The 16,211-nt window shown below is 45.2% G+C and overlaps 1 protein-coding gene across 1 annotated transcript in view; it reads left to right on the top strand.

The window, feature by feature from the left end:
- Positions 1–3,689: 3,689 nt before the first annotated feature.
- Positions 3,690–16,211, top strand: part of col11a2 (collagen, type XI, alpha 2) — a 30,126-nt gene continuing 17,604 nt past the window's right edge. The window contains exons 1-6 of the mRNA XM_078792101.1: positions 3,690–3,938; positions 4,362–4,593; positions 13,636–13,797; positions 14,470–14,680; positions 14,803–14,965; positions 15,048–15,167. Coding sequence (XP_078648227.1) covers positions 3,882–3,938; positions 4,362–4,593; positions 13,636–13,797; positions 14,470–14,680; positions 14,803–14,965; positions 15,048–15,167 — 945 coding nt within the window. The 5' untranslated portion in view covers positions 3,690–3,881. The remainder of the gene's footprint in view (positions 3,939–4,361; positions 4,594–13,635; positions 13,798–14,469; positions 14,681–14,802; positions 14,966–15,047; positions 15,168–16,211) is intronic.

Below are 16,211 nucleotides of genomic sequence, written 5' to 3'. Positions count from 1 at the left end.
GGAGGTGATGTGTGCTATGTTTAGAGCCCCCAAACTTGGCACATGAACACTGAAAAATGCCAGGGACAGAACACCGCCTCCCGAATGGGCTGGAATACTTCCGTCAGTACAATTCGACAAGTACAGTATACTGTGCACACTGCCTACTCATCCTGAGTGTGCACATTTTACTCTTGTTGCACACTTATTAGAAATCTGGCATTGTCTTGACTCCTTCTTCTTCAATTGCCGCAAAATTCATCTTCCCCTTCTTTTTCACCTTTGGTTTGGTCTCCTTTTTTCTGTTCTTTGTTTGCCTTCATCTTCTTCACCTCCTCTATCTTTTTGTCTGGTATGTCTTCTACGTTGCCTTTTTCTTCTACTTCTACTGTCTTCTCTTTTTAGTTTTCCTCCCATCATCTCCTCCATCTTTATCTTCTTTTCCCTCTTCTCCATCATTTTCACCCTCTTCGGTCTTTTTCTTATTCTCCTTCTCCTCCTCCCCCTTCTTCTTTATCGTTTCCTTCTTCACCTCAAGCTCCTTTCTCCTATGTCTTTTCTTCTTTTTCCTCTTCTTCTCCTTTGTCTTTGTCTTATTCTCCTCCTTCGTCTTCTCCCATGCATGTCTCTTCTCCTGCAACTATTTGACGGAACATTGTTGGCGTCGTTGGAAATGTCCGCTAGCTTTTTTTCCCCTCCACTTCTCCACTGTACAATCATTAAAACTGAATTACTAATCAAATTTGTTATTGGCGTTTCCAGAACAAAAATAACTTGTTTTGTGAGCACTCACCATTTTGGTCGTTTTGACTACAAACGTGGCAACTGACAGCACAAGAGAAAGACATCCACTAAATATCTTCTTACAGCTAACCGTACTGCGACCCCTCACCCCTCATGTTATATTATGAAAACCACGCCCACTTTTGCCTGCTTGCACCACTGTCTTCACCATCATTCTGTCCACCCCCCCCCCACCCCCCACACTATGCCTATTTGAGGTATGTGGTTTTCTGGGAGTGTCCAGTGGCCGGGTACAGAATCACTGACCCATTCTACGTCTAAATTCCTTCTCGACCTGGCGCCGCTCACCTTCTCCACTTGTGGGCTCCCCCTGTGACCCGCACGGGTGGAAAGACCACCTCGACCCCACCCTCCTCCACCGTTTCTTTCTGATCTATTTTGGTGACCTGTGGTGTGTGTGTGTGTGTGTGTGTGTGTGTGTGTGTATGTGTGCAGCCCAGCCCAGCCCAGTAAAGTACAGACTTTTCAAGGAAGTCAGCAATATAACATGGCTGCTTTAGTTTAATTACAAGGTTCTAATTTTGGAACACACAGAGATAGAGCCGCCCTTGAGCTGGATTTTCTTCTCTCCCGGTCTACTGCTCCAAGTGTACTGCATCAGTTTGGGGGGGGCGTGGTTGCACACAAGAAGATGAACCGTTATAAAAGATTTCTCCTGGAAGCACCTGTTCCTTTAGCCTGTCTGGGTCAAGAGGGGCCGTACCTTGCGTTCAGGGTGATCACGATGACGTTATTTGGCTGGCGGGGGTGGAAATTTGTCACATGATCAGTCAGCAGATTGTGTGTGTTGAGCGTTACTACAGCAACAAGTTTTGCACGTCTCATACAATTTCACAGGCCTTTTCATTTGGGATGCTAATAAGACAAAAATACAATTTTTTTTTTAATTAAATCATTTTAGAGAAGAGTACCAAAGTGCCCACCCCGGTGGAAATATGTTTGCACACCACTGGCGTGTAGGATACGTGACCAGTGGCACTTCCTGTCCCCCATCAAGGTCTGATCCAGCAGACTTCACAGACCAAAACCAAACTTTCTGTCTTTGGATAAACTCCCCCAAAATAAAACCAAGAGTATGTTATTACTTTTACAGAGACAATGGAGTAGCCCAAGACGTGTTCAATGTAACACACTTGCTGTTTTTTTTTTTGTCCTGACAGGGTAATGGTTTGTTTTTTGCTCGTGACAACATAAAAATTCATATTTTTCTTAGTAATATGTAGGTATGAAAACCGAACAAGCTTTTTTTATACATTCCTCAAAGATAATTGCTGGATGCAGCAGCCATGATGATAGTTTAGGAGTGCAGCTGCTCCCGCTCATTCGCCATCAAAGCCTCCCCTACTGTTTCATATGGGACGGCCCTTATACCTTTTTTTTTAATTTCTTTGGCATTCTTGTACAGCACACTCAGCAATGACTGTGTGAATACTTTTTTATTGTGACATGACAAAATGGACTAAAAACAAGTAGGATTGTATATTTCTTCTTTGGGATTTTAGGGGGGGTTCACGTTTGGGTGACCAAACATTTAAAGCAGGGGTCTCAAACACGCGGCCCGTGGGCCAAATGTGGCCCGCAGGACACTAGTTTGAGGCCCCCGCCTTGATATGAAAGTTTAATGTTAGTGCGGCCCGCGCAACTTTGATATGGATGCTGTATGGTATCATGTACCCAGAAAAAATGATTACGTTTGATTAATGTTCATGTTAAAGGTTAAATAACTCTTCATAGTTATCCTCCCTATCCGTGTGGAAGTGGTAAGTTTTTGGCTATTTAACTTTAAAGGAAATAACTTGAAGGCTACCGTTTAGATCACTAGCTCTCTAGTTTGCGAGTTAGCATGTGTCTCAAGACCCTGCAGTTGCGCAATATGTTATAAATAAAAAAAGTATAAATGTGACTATAGTTGTGTTTTGTCATGTCTACAGGGCTCTAATAATGCTTTGTTCATTTTAATCTGAAAAAAATAATTTGTCTACCCACCAACTATATGTGGTTTCTTAAGTTTTTATTATTTGCCGTTTTATTATTATTATATTTATTTATTACTGTGATTGATTTTCTTTATTCTTGATTTGTTTATTTATTTTTCATCTTATTTTGTGCAGAAAGATAAAAATTAAGATATTTGAGAACAGTGGAATGTTTTATCAGAGCTTTTATTGTAGAAATCGGAACCAAAGCACTGAAAAAGTTTGTATATTTTTCTGTTTTTAATAAATGCGTTTTTTTGGGGGGGGGGACCTGATGCGGCCCAGCCTTGCCCAGACCCTAGCTCCAGTGGCCCCCAGGTAAATTGAGTTTGAGACCCCTGATTTAAAAGAAAATGCACTTTTGGGGGAATTTTGCCCATCATCCACAATCCTTATGTGACATTAATGTGTGTTTCGCTCTCTTCTGTGCATTCTAAAAATATAAAAACAACTAAAAAGAGGCAGCTAAGAATGCACATAATAGAACACACTCATTTCACCTTTTGAAAAAAACAGCGCTACATTTACATAATGTCACCTGCACATTAATAATACTGCAGTATTAGCAGTATTGTTATCATCATTATCCTTACACCCAATAACTACATTATGTGTGTATTACATGCAGTTTTACATGCTGTCTATTTTTATCTGTTTTTATATCTTTAGAATCCACAGAAAACAGAAATACATGTCTTCATGTTTCTTAAAAGGATTGTGGATGAAAGAAAATATGTTTTAAAAAGTTTATTAATATACTTGATGGTCACTTTAGTGCGGTCTGGTTTGCATTCACACATGTGTTTTTTGTCAGCAAACCAAATTACGGACGGAGTGTGAACTTAGCGATGTCCAGCATGTTAGACATGACAGCAATTGTTTGTCACGTTTATTCATCAGTACAGCTGGTGTGTCGCTGCAGGTTGGAAAGGAAGTGACGTCACTGATGAGAGTACACGTGATGATGATGATGATGATGATGATGATGATTCTGATGATGACGACGGCTTTGAACTCACCTGAGACGGGATAACACCGTGGCCACGTGGGGCGGACCAATCGGTTCAAGGCGGCACAGAAGGGGCGTGTTTTTTTGCGCGGACAGAGCTCTGATTGGTCAGCATGACGATCACTCAACGTTCAGAGAAAAAAAATCGGTTTTCAAGAAATCAAGAAAAGGTACAAAGACACGAAATATGTAATAAGTTAATAATCATTCATCAATTCATTAATCTTTTTTAATCTACCCTACTGTCTCCGTGTCATCATAAACCGAGGCTCCCACAGAGCTCGCTTACGCACGCCTCCCCTCCTGCACCACCCCCTCTCTCTCACACCCACTCTCTCTCTCTCCCCCCGTCCACGCAAACATGCACACACACACTCTCACTCTTGGTGGGAGAAAGTAAAGCGGAAAGTGAGGGAAGGGAGAGAGAGTGTGATCTTCCAGGTGTCTCTCCCCTCTTCGGCTGTCTCCATGGGGCTTTAGCGTCCCGCTGAAAGGCATTTATCCCGCAAAGCCCCCCTCTTTGGTGGCTCTCCCCCACCCCCTCTCTTCCTCGCAAGGGAAACCCACCTTTTTTGTGTCTTGTCACCCTGCAGGAGGTTCAGTCGGGTGCCTCTCATCGGCTGGCTTTCTGGGTGGAAGACACCCTCGTACCCCCCGTCCCCAGTGTCAGCATCTGCCCAGGCAGACCTACACCTAACTGCTCCACTATGGATTTTGGAACTTGCCCCTTCCGGAAGAAACGGAGACCGTGGCGCTTGGATGTCTCCTCCATCGCCTTGGCAACCGTGGTGCTCGCTGTGTGCCAGAGCACCTTGGCGCAGGCAGGTAAGACGTACTTCCGTCCTAATTGCTGATTGAGTGCGCGTCATTTATGGGATAACGGCAGGAAAATAGTCCTGACTTTTTCCACTTTTTTTTCAATTGAGTGGAGGAACGTGTCCGATAATGGAATAAAGAGAGGCAGTTAATTAATCTAATTGGTCCTTAAAGATAGTAAGTCACGTTAATCCTTAGGCAGGTAGCCCGGATGAGTTAAATGATGTCTACTTAAAATATGAATAAAATCCGATCTAAATATAACAACTTTGTTGTGTATCGGCCGTGCACGCGTGCGTGCGTGCGCAAAAATGGAGTCCAGCCTGAGCACCAGAGCACCCATTGGTGCCTCCTGGCGTGCTGGCCTCGTTGGGTCAGATGGAGTATAACACGTGGACGCGCATACACGCACTTGCGGGTGGCAGCAAAGACGTCTAATTTAGGACAATGTCTCCTTGTGACGTAGTAGCCCCCCCTCCCTGCCTCCCTCTGGTGTGTACTTTGGAGGTTGCAGCATATGAATGCCTTCCTATGGGTATGAGTGTGTGTGTGAGTGTGTGTACTTGTGTTTACGCACGCTTCCGTGTGTGTGAATACGCCCCTCTGTGCGCTAGAAGTTTGTTTGATAATGGCAGAATAACTACGACGTTCACGCCCCCACTCCCCCCCCCCCCCCCCCTCACACACACACACACCTTTTGTAAGCTACCTGTGCTGTGACGCGGGACGGGAACGGCCCTGCCCCAGTCGGTGCAGGAGCGACTTTTCCGGAGGAGCGAGGTCAGATGAAATGCAGGAGGAGGAAGGCATGAAAGCCAGGTTTTGTTCAGAGGCGAAAGCCCATGTTTTCTTGACATGGATGTTCCTCAAGTCCACTTTTGAGCAGCAGAGAGCTCCTCAAAGGCGCCCTGTGTCTTCCCGGATAAATACGACATGGCCGCCACTGAATGGAACTTCTGTGAGCACCTAGAGGACCCCCTGGTGACTGAGAAAATATGAAGGTTCTCCACGCCTCCTAGTACTCCTCGTACTGCATTAGCAGCCAGTGCTAACTGACACAAGTACATTTGGGCCCCCGTCTGCCTACGGTTTTGCGCATAAACGAGCTAGGCGTAGCTCCCGTGGGGACGGCGTCCAAGCGTGCCAGCACCATAATGACAGGTCGCGGTCTGGTGGAGGAAGCTATTCCTGCTCACTGTTATTTGGGAGTCGGTGCAGGAGGCCAGCTGTGCTTTTTCATATAATGTCCGTGCACGTCATCTCCTTTTCCAGACATGGACACACCGGCGCACTCTGGAAATAAATGTTGACTTCAGCAGGATGCTAATGCAACCCCAAGCGAGAGAGGAAGCTTATGTCTGATTGAATATGTATTTGAAGCACCATCATGCAGATTCATAGCATTTTGCTACCAAGTAAAGATTTGGACGGCTTTTATTCCGCTTTTGACGAATCCCAGCGTTGAAGGAGAAGGTCTGATGAGGGTGGTGTGGCGGGGACACATGCGCGGCAAACGAGCAATGGGTGCGCGTTGCCGCCGTGAGACGTTGAGCACCAAGTCAGCCCAAGGCAGGCGAGAGATAAAAAGAGGGACAAGTAATCTGTTACACAATCTCGTGGCCATTATGAATGAATCCATGACACAACACCTGAAAATGAACCCAAGGATTTTGCCGCCCTTGTCTCTTTTCCTTGTCTCCCACCTCCATAGAACAACGGCATGAACGGAGTGAGCCCATTTGTCAGTCACACAGTCTCTTTGTCTCAGTGGGTGGAGGCGGGGCCGCCAGCATACACACAGAGTGCAGGGGAGTGTAACGTGGTAGAACCGAAATGAGTAGATTGCAATATCTTGCCATATTTTTTTATTACAAAAAATAACTTAAATTATATTGAAGTTATTTCAATCACAGGGCACATATAGACAAACAACCATTCACACTCACATTCATACCTATGGACAATTTGGAGTCACCAATTAACCTAGCATGTTTTTGGAATGTGGGAGGAACGGGATAGAAAGTCGAAGTCAAAATTACGAGTCAGAAAGTCAAAATTACAAGATAAAAAGTCAAAATTACAAGATAGAAAGTCCAAATTATGAGATAGAAAGTCGAAATTACAAGATAGAAAGTCCAAATTATGAGATAGAAAGTCAAAATTACGAGATAGAAAGTCAAAATTACAAGATAGAAAGTCAAAATTATGAGATAAGTCAAAATTACGAGATAAAAAGTCAAAATTACGAGATAAAAAGTCAAAATTATGAGATAAAAAGTCAAAATTACAAGACAGAAATTTGAAATTACGAGATAAAAAGTCAAAATTATGAGATAAGTCAAAATTCCGAGATAAGAAAGTCGAATTTATGAGATAGAAAGTCGAAATTACGAGAGTAAAAGTCAAAGTTACGAGATAAAAAGTCGACGTTACGAAACTGTATGTTTCTTAAAACTAATGTTAAAATTGTACAGCTGTTGCCTTTTGAGGCGGAGGCTGTGGGTTTCTCTGTTCATGCCGTTGTTCTATGGAACAAACGTGGCAAACAGGCTGAAAAGCAAAGGATGTCAACTCTCTTCCTGCCTGTTTGGAGGCGGGAGATGAGGAAAACAGAAACACATTATTATTATTTATTATTTATTATTTATTATTTATTATTTATTATTTATTATTTATTATTTATTATTTATTATTTATTATTTATTATTTATTATTTATTATTTATTATTTATTATTTATTATTTATTATTTATTATTTATTATTTATTATTTATTATTTATTATGTTACTAGTGTTTTTTCATCCCTGTAATTCCACCTTACACCACAGGAGGCAGCATTGAGATGTATGTCTCACGGGTCCAATTAGCAAGGAACAATTTTATTCTTTCAGTCCCCATAAATGTTGTTGGAATGTAAATTGCCATTTAACAAAAGGAAAGGAGGCGCTAACTTGTAGTCCAAGCTATAAAAAAAACGGCTGGGTTACATTTCTGTGTTTAGGAGGTTGTTTTTTGGCCTTTGGCATGAATTGTTTCGTGTTGAAACGCCCAATTGTCATCAAAGTGGGTCACTAAAGTCACGGTTTCCTTCGGAGCGTTCAGTGGAATTATTTTCTCTAAAAGACGCTTTCTGGGCTGTGGTCACGGTTGGTTTGTGTGTCCTGGTGCAGACCTGCAGGTTCCACTCAGGCGTTGCGGTGTTAGCGTCCAACCCTTGGTTCCAAAACGGGACTGCGGCCTCAATGCTCTAAACCGCACGAGACACTAACACACACACACATATAGAGTGTGGCTGGTGCAGGATGTGACAGAAAAACTTGACTGCTTGACACTCAATTTCTTATCTTTTTTGTCAACGTGGCGCCATTTGCGTGGTCTCTGCTCCCAGCTAAGCATTCTTTTTGCTCAATTTTCAGGCTTTTTTTGTGTCAGATTGCTGGTTATCTAAAACATCATGTGTTTTCTTTCTAAGATCATTTCCTACCCCAAGTGTACATAAAGTACACTTGGTAACGTGAGTTCCAACCGGCACTTCATGGTCGCACTTATGTGGTCGCTCACAGCCGCTTATTAAAGAAGAGATGCAAGGACTTGTACCACAAAAAAGTCTTTCAGGCTGGCTTCTTGTGGTGGGGGGGGGGGGCAGCAACAAGCCTTTAATGTGCTCCTCCAGCCCGGCAGCCATCTTCTTGTACCCTCCTGAGATACCTGTCGCCTCTGTGTCTTCCAGACATCTACGTGTTTATGTGTGTGTATACGTGCGTGTACATGTGTCGTCCTCTCTGACAATGCGGCGGTTGTGTGGAGGTGAGAGGTGAGAGGTCAGCGTGTCAGCTGGAGTGTGCGTCTGGTATTTGACACAGCGGTACCACTAGAGGGAGGGGTGCGTGCACACACTCACCCACGCACTGTATACTCCGTTTAAAGATTTTTATCGTTTTTTTGTAAAGTAGTGGTCCACGATAATTATCTGCCCAAGTATGACATCATACCAAGAAATCCGATTTAAAAAATAGCACAGGTAGCTCATTTAAAAAAACACTTCAGTGACTCAAGATTAACTGTGCTGTGCGGGTGAGCGAATCAAGCTATACTTTTTTCTCCTGTCTGTTGTAAGATATCTTGCATGCTGGTTGTACCAAATGAGAGGGGAACCACCTGAAACGCCACCATAGTGTTTGAAGACTGCAAAAGGTTTACGTAGCGCCATTACGTAACGCGGCTGCTCGGAGCGTGTGCCCGAATACAGTGCACCTTGCTGGGCCACTCCAGGTGGCTCCCTCCCCCCTCCGCTCTATACTCTGGTTCTCCTGATAGTAGTAATGCGGTGGTAGTAACATCATGATATTTAATGAGGACAAATCAACAGGTACACTTGGTCAAATCCTAAATTGAAATGGAACGTTATCGGTATTGGTTTGAAATAAAAGATATCATACATCTGTAATAAAAGTATTCGAAGAGAAATATATCTTTTTGAGCTTAATGGTGACACAAGCTTTTAAGGTCAGCAAATGTGTCATGTTGTGCTTTGTGTGTCGGATAGTCCCAGTGGACCTCATAAACGTCACTCTTTTTTTCTGCAATTATGAAGCATAGCAGCATTCACACTCACATTTATACCTATGGACAATTTGGAGTGGCCAATTAACCTAGCATGTTTTTTTTGGAATGTGGGAGGAAACCGGAGTACCCGGAGAAAACCCACGCATGCATGGGGAGAACATGCAAACTCCACACAGAGATGGCCGAGGGTGGAATTGAACCCTGGTGAACCCTGGTTTCCTAGCTGTGAGGTCTGCACGCTAACCACTCGACCGCCATGCCGCCCTATATCATAATCATTATTATATTATTAATTATCCTATTATTATTACTATCATCATTATTCTTCTTCTGATTATTACTACTAGTAGTAGTAGTAGGCTAGTATTAGCCTGCTTTTGCCCTATTATAGGAAATTTGTCAGAGATTTTTTTTGTAAAAAAAAATAAAAATCAATGGGATGCCACCTGGAGGAGGGAGGCTGAAGCCCCCCTAAAATCGACCTAATGACGCCACTGGTACTATTATTATACTGCGTCATTTGTGCAGAAGACAGGTGATTTTATTTGGATTACATTCAAACTAGGTGAGGTCGGAAAAATGTTTAACATTGGGCCGAAAATGGTGTCTCTTTGTCTTTTCATCCAGTTATGCCTCTTTTCCCTCATGGTCATTCAAAAACACTGAGTGTTGAGTTTGTGCCGTTGTAACCTAATAAACGAATCACACACACAATAAACAAGGTCATTACTGACCCAAATGTGTTCAGCTGGTGATGTTTATCAGGTAGCAAAACTACTTTAAGCAGCTGTGACTACTCCAAAGTGTGTGTGTGTGTGTGTGTGTGTGTGTGTGTGTGGGTGGGTGGATGGACGCATACTTCCTGTCTAATTAGCCACGTGCTAATCGTCCATCTGCGAGCGCTTATGACGCAGAGGACAGAAAGCAGAGACCGTTGTCCGCCTTGGTCTTTGCACCCCAGGGCGGGCGTACCCCGGCATGTTGTTTTAGCGGGCGTGATGGCGGTCCTGCGGGCGGGAAGGGCTTTGCCGCACGTGACCTTCAAACACAGCGTCGCATTGTATTGGCGCTACAGGTGGCGGGGGGGGGGGGGGGTGCAGGCTGCAATCCGATCCTGTACCCTACCATCACACAACACACACACACACATTCTGTCTGATTGCTGTGGCGTTTGGAATGCGCACAAAGACTTTTTCAAGCTCCTCAGATGATGTCATGCCTTTCAGGAAACTGAGACGTTTAGTATCCCTTTCTGTGTCCATGGTGACTTCAACATGTGGACGCCGTGGCATGTCATATGTTGCTTTTAACTGCGGGCGAGAGGTGGGGTACACCCTGGACTGGTGGCCAGCCAATCACAGGGCACATATAGACAAACAACCATTCACACTCACATTCATACCTATGGACAATTTGGAGTCGCCAATTAACCTAGCATGTTTTTGGAATGTGGGAGGAAACTGGAGTACCCGGAGAAAACCCACGCATGCACGGGGAGAACATGCAAACTCCACACAGAGATGGCCGAGGGTGGAATTGAACCCTGGTCTCCTAGCTGTGAGGTCTGCGCGCTAACCAGTTGACCGCCGTGCCACCCTCGCCTGGACTTCATTCATTCATTTATTTTCTACCTCTTTTTCCTCACGAGGGTCGCGGGGGTGCTGGAGCCTATCCCAGGAGTATTTTTATATTTGTTTTTTTGGATGCTATTTAAGTGAGAAGATGAAGGAACTTCGCTATGTGAAAGTGGACATTGGGTGTTTGATGCTACAGTGTGTGTGTGTGTGCAACAGTGCAACGGCTGTAGGCCCGTCAAAGGCCGCTTGTTTCAAACGTTGAACCACCGCGAGCATAATCATCACACTGACTCTTACTGTACCTGCCACACGCGCGATACGCCATGCACATCGCTTGGCCGGCCGCCTGCCCGGCCCCTCTGAATGCCGCCATTGTCCACCTGCCTCCTAACCTGTGCCGGTGTAGCGTTTAAGATGACTGGCCCGTGCACGTCTGACCAACAAGCTGGTATAATGGGTAGAGTTGTCACATGATTCCAAATTAATCACAGAATTAATCAACATTTGCAACTATGTGTGAAATTTGAGGTGAACTGGTTCGACAGCTAGCTTGCGGCCGTCTGGAGTCCCTTCAGTATTACAGTAGTGATGTAAACAATGAATTATAGCAGGGGTCTCAAACTCAATTTACCTGGGGGGCACTGGAGCTAGGCTCTAGGCAAGGCTGGGTTGCATCAGGTTTTCCAAAAAAAACAAAAAACGCATTTATTAAAAACAGAATAATATACAAACCTTTTTAGTGCTTTGGTTCCGATTTTCTACAAGAAAAGCTCTGATAAAACATTCCACTGTTCTCAAATATCTTAATTTTTATTTTTCTGCACAAAATAAGATGAAAAATAAATAAACAAATCAAGAATAAAGAAAATCAATCAATCAGTAATAAATAAATATAATAATAATAATAATAATAAAACGGCAAATAATAAAAAGAAACCACATATAGTTGGTGGGTAGACAAATGATTTTTTTCAGATTAAAATGAACAAAGCATTATTAGAGCCCTGTAGACATGACAAAACACAACTATAGTCACATTTATACTCTTTTTATTTACAACATATTGCGCAACTGCAGGGTCTTGAGACACATGCTAACTCGCAAACTAGAGAGCTAGCGACCTAAACGGTAGCCTTCAAGTTATTTCCTTTAAACTTAAATAGCCAAAAACTTACCACTTCCACACGGATAGGGAGGATAACTATTAACAGTTATTTAACCTTTAACATGAACATTAATCAAACGTAATCATTTTTTCTGGGTACATGATACCATACAGCATCCATATCAAATGTGCGCGGGCCGCACTAACATTAAACTTTCATATCAAGGCGGGGGCCTCAAACTAGTGTCCTGCGGGCCACATTTGGCCTGCGGGCCGCGTGTTTGAGACCCCTGAATTATAGTGTAAAAGTTACTTCTAAAGGGCTCTAGTAATGTTAAAACCCATATTTAGAAAGTCATGGACAGGTTTGCTTTTTTCTAACTACAAAAATATTCACTTTATTAACATTGAAACTTAAGTTGCCAGTCAGGTCTAGAACCAACTAACCGGCCTTCATAAAGGAGGGACGACATACTTAAGTGCATCAAATTGTAAGTTACGTTAGTGATCTCCACTTAATGTTTTTCTTTGTACATAATAAATACATTTTTATGATTTTCAGAGTGGGCTGCACGGTGATCGAGTGGTTAGCGTGCAGACCTCACAGCTAGGAGACCAGGGTTCAATTCCACCCTCGGCCATCTCTGTGTGGAGTTTGCATGTTCTTCCCGTACATTTGTGGGTTTTCACCATGGACTCCGGTTTCCTCCCACATTCCAAAAACATGCTAGGTTAATTGACCACTCCAAATTGTCCATAGGTATGAATGTGAGTGTGAATGGTTGTTTGTCTATATGTGCCCTGTGATTGGCTGGCCACCAGTCCAGGGTGTACCCCGCCTCTCGCCCGAAGACAGCTGGGTTAGGCTCCAGCGACCCTTGTGAGGATAAGCGGTGGAAAATGAATGAATGAATCAACTCCTATACCTACTGAATTAGAAAGCGTTTTTCACTGTAGTCAGGAAGTAGTTTGGAACTGTGACCAATCACTGCAACGTGGTTGTGCCGGGGGACGGGCCATGAGTGGAATAAAAAAAAAACATATACATTTTTATATTTCATTCATTCATTTTCTACCGCTTTTCCTCACGAGGGTCGCGGGGGTGCTGGAGCCTATCCCAGCTGTCTTCGGGTGAGAGGCGGGGTACACCCTGGACTGGTGGCCAGCCAATCACAGGGCACATATAGACAAACAACCATTCACACTCACATTCATACCTATGGACAATTTGGAGTGGCCAATTAACCTAGCATGTTTTTGGAATGTGGGAGGAAACCGGAGTACCCGGAGAAAAACCCACGCATGCACGGGGAGAACATGCAAACTCCACACAGAGATGGCCGAGGGTGGAATTGAACCCTGGTCTCCTAGCTGTGAGGTCTGCGCGCTAACCACTAGAATGCCGTGCCGCCATTTTTATATTTTATATTTAAAAAAATAATGTAAACCTCCGCCTTTTTCCTGATTAGATTACAACTTTTTTTTTCAAGATTACAACATCTCACCCGAAGACAACTGGGATAGGCTCCAGCACCCCCGCGACCCTCATGAGGATAAGCATCGATGAAATGAATAGTAGTTGAAAATAGTAGAAAATGAATGAATGAATGAATGAATGAATGATTTTCGGAGTGTCCATGATTGTCTCTTTCCGAGGAGGACTAGAGCTTATAAGTTGTAGATACTACATATATGATGTTGGAATTGCTCTGCTATTTGTGTGCAATAAATGAATTAACCCGGTTAACACACTATTTTTGACATGTCTAGTAATGACATAACAGGATTGTCTGCCTCCTCAGACCCAGTGGACGTTCTGCGGGCCCTGCAGGTTCCCTCTCTTCCCGAAGGCGTGAAGAAAGTCCCGGGCTTCTGCACATCCCGGCGCTTCAGCAGCCCCGACCACGCCTACCGCATCACTAAGAAGGCCCAGATCTCCGCCCCCACCAAGCAGCTCTTCTCAGGTAAGGGCCTCACGTGGACGCCTCTCGCATTTATAGTGAAAATCCCCTCGTGCGAACACCCTGCAATCTTCATGTTTGCACATGGAGTATAATTATGTGTTGTCTCGCATTGCATCTCAAGTGAGCAGACGGAAGAGAAAGTAGCATTTTTGTGGCTTTTTGGCTGTGATTAAACTGTTTGAATCGACACCCCGGCTAGCTCCCATGATCCTTTGCTGCTTTCTATCCTTCTTCTGCTCCAGACTGGTCATGTTGCTCTTTAAAATAATATGCTAATAATGGAAGGGTGAGGAGCTTAGTCATTCGGGAGGGACTCAGAGTCGAGATGCTTCTCCTTCACATCGAGAGGAGTCAGTTGAGGTGGTTCAGGCATCTAGTCCGGATGCCTCCCGGACGCCTCCCTGGTGAGGTGTTCCGGGCATGCCCAGCCGGGAAAAGGCCCCTGGGCAGACCTAGGACACGCTGGAGGGATTATGTCTCACAGCTGGCCTGGGAACGCCTTGGTGGCCTCCCGGTGGAGCTGGAGGAGGTGGCCGGGGACCGGGAAGTCTGGGCTTCCCTACTAAGACTGCTGCCCCCGCGACCCGGACCCGGATAAGCGGAGGAAAATGGATGGATGGATGCAGGCGCATAATATAGGACAAATGTTTTTCCATCTTTTTTCATCTGCAGGTCGTTTTCCGGAGAACTTTTCCATCATGGCTCTGGTGAAGGCACATGCGGGCCTCCAGGCCTTCCTGCTGTCCATCTACAGCGAGCAGGGCGTCCAGCAGCTGGGCATCGAGCTCGGACGCTCGCCAGTTTTCCTGTACGAAGACCAGAATGGAAAGCCCGCCCCCGAGGACTACCCCCTCTTCAAAGGCGTCAACCTGGCTGATGGCAAGTCAGTAACAAGCGACCCACCTCAGCCATGTTGTGTGGAATTAAACTTCTTGTTGTACGTGTTGTTACTTGATGCTTTGTCCCGCATTTATTGGCCCCGTGGCTTTGTCCCCCCTCCTCCAGGTGGCATCGCATCGCCTTCTCAGTGTCCAAGAAGAACGTGACGCTGCTGCTGGACTGCAAGAAGCGGATGACCCGCCCTCTGCCCCGCGGCAACAACGCCGAGGTCGACACCAACGGCATCACTGTGTTTGGCGCCCGTCTGCTGGACGAGGAGGTGTTCCAGGTGAGGTGTTCGCCAGGTCCAACCGGGCCCCCCCCTCCACCAGGGCTGAGCTTTGACCTCTTTTGTCTTCCTTCCCACTCAGGGCGACATTCAGCAGCTACTGATTGCCTCCAATGCTCAGGCCGCCTATGACTTCTGTGAACACTACAGCCCCGACTGCGACTCCGCCCCCAAGACCCAGGCCCAGGACCCCAACACATACGTGAGTAGCAGCACCACAACCGCATGTCCCGCCGGGTTCCAGAACTTCAAACCTAGTTCTCCTGAACGGGATCTGTTATGATCACTTTGAGTAGTTCAGATGAAGGTCATAGATGAAAGGTCATTCATGAAAGTCCGCCTCAGGCTCCGACAGGTCATCAAAAAGTTGTTTCCCATATATACCCCTACCGTTACCTCGAACTTCCTACCCCATCCGTGTATCTATACACTTTCCTCCTCCGTCTGTTGGGGCGTCACTTCTAAGGCGCATCACGACGCGTTCTCAATTTGCCTCAGCGGGTTCTTTGCCTCGATCGGACAGCTAGGAAAGAGGATGACACAAGGCCGAAGTGGATTGCATCATGAAGATGGCTGAAGGCGGAGCCTCTTTGTTTCCCGAGACTGGGTGTGCGCCTCCTCACACTTTTTCATCCCAGGCAACAAAAAGGACGCCTTATGGATGAGCCTTTTTTCTCTCATCCATTTGGGATCGTTTGCGTCTTTTTGTTCTTCCTCTTCTCCTGCTCCACCCTCGCCTCACCGCAAATATCCCCCATCATGAATTTTTACCTCCCGTACCCTACAAGGTCCCTTCCTAGTACCTTGATGATGAGTAGGGCGGCCATGTCTTCATTGGAGGAAAGGAAATGAGGGAGCCTGTTAGAAAGTACAAAAGTGTGAGTTTAGCCGGCTGAGGTTCACACTTCATCATCATGACGCCATTGCCCTTTCCTCACTCTGTAACACAGGGGTGGCCACTTTTTTTGCAATATACTACATGACAAAAATGGGCCGCGGGCTTCCCTTTGGACACCCCTGTCGTAAACACCACTAATCAGTTGCCGCTTGTTGTCGTTTACATGATGTCATGTGTGTGTGTGTGTGTGTGTACATGTGACCACATGGCTGGCTTGTTGTGGCGGGGGCACCGGGCGTGGCCAAACTGTGCGGGGCTAAATTGTTTTCCACACTTCACAGACGTCAAGATGAATGCTCCTGTTGTGTTTGTGGGATTCCGTTTAGTTTGGTTGTCTTTGTGAGTCAC

This window comes from Doryrhamphus excisus, linkage group LG7 (genome assembly GCF_037039965.1).
Source record: "Doryrhamphus excisus strain RoL-2023G ecotype Guam linkage group LG7, RoL_Dexc_Guam_v1.1, whole genome shotgun sequence".
NCBI lineage: Eukaryota > Metazoa > Chordata > Actinopteri > Syngnathiformes > Syngnathidae > Doryrhamphus > Doryrhamphus excisus.
The sequence above is the reverse complement of the archived record's forward strand: the minus strand, read 5'-3'. Positions and strand labels throughout refer to the sequence as shown.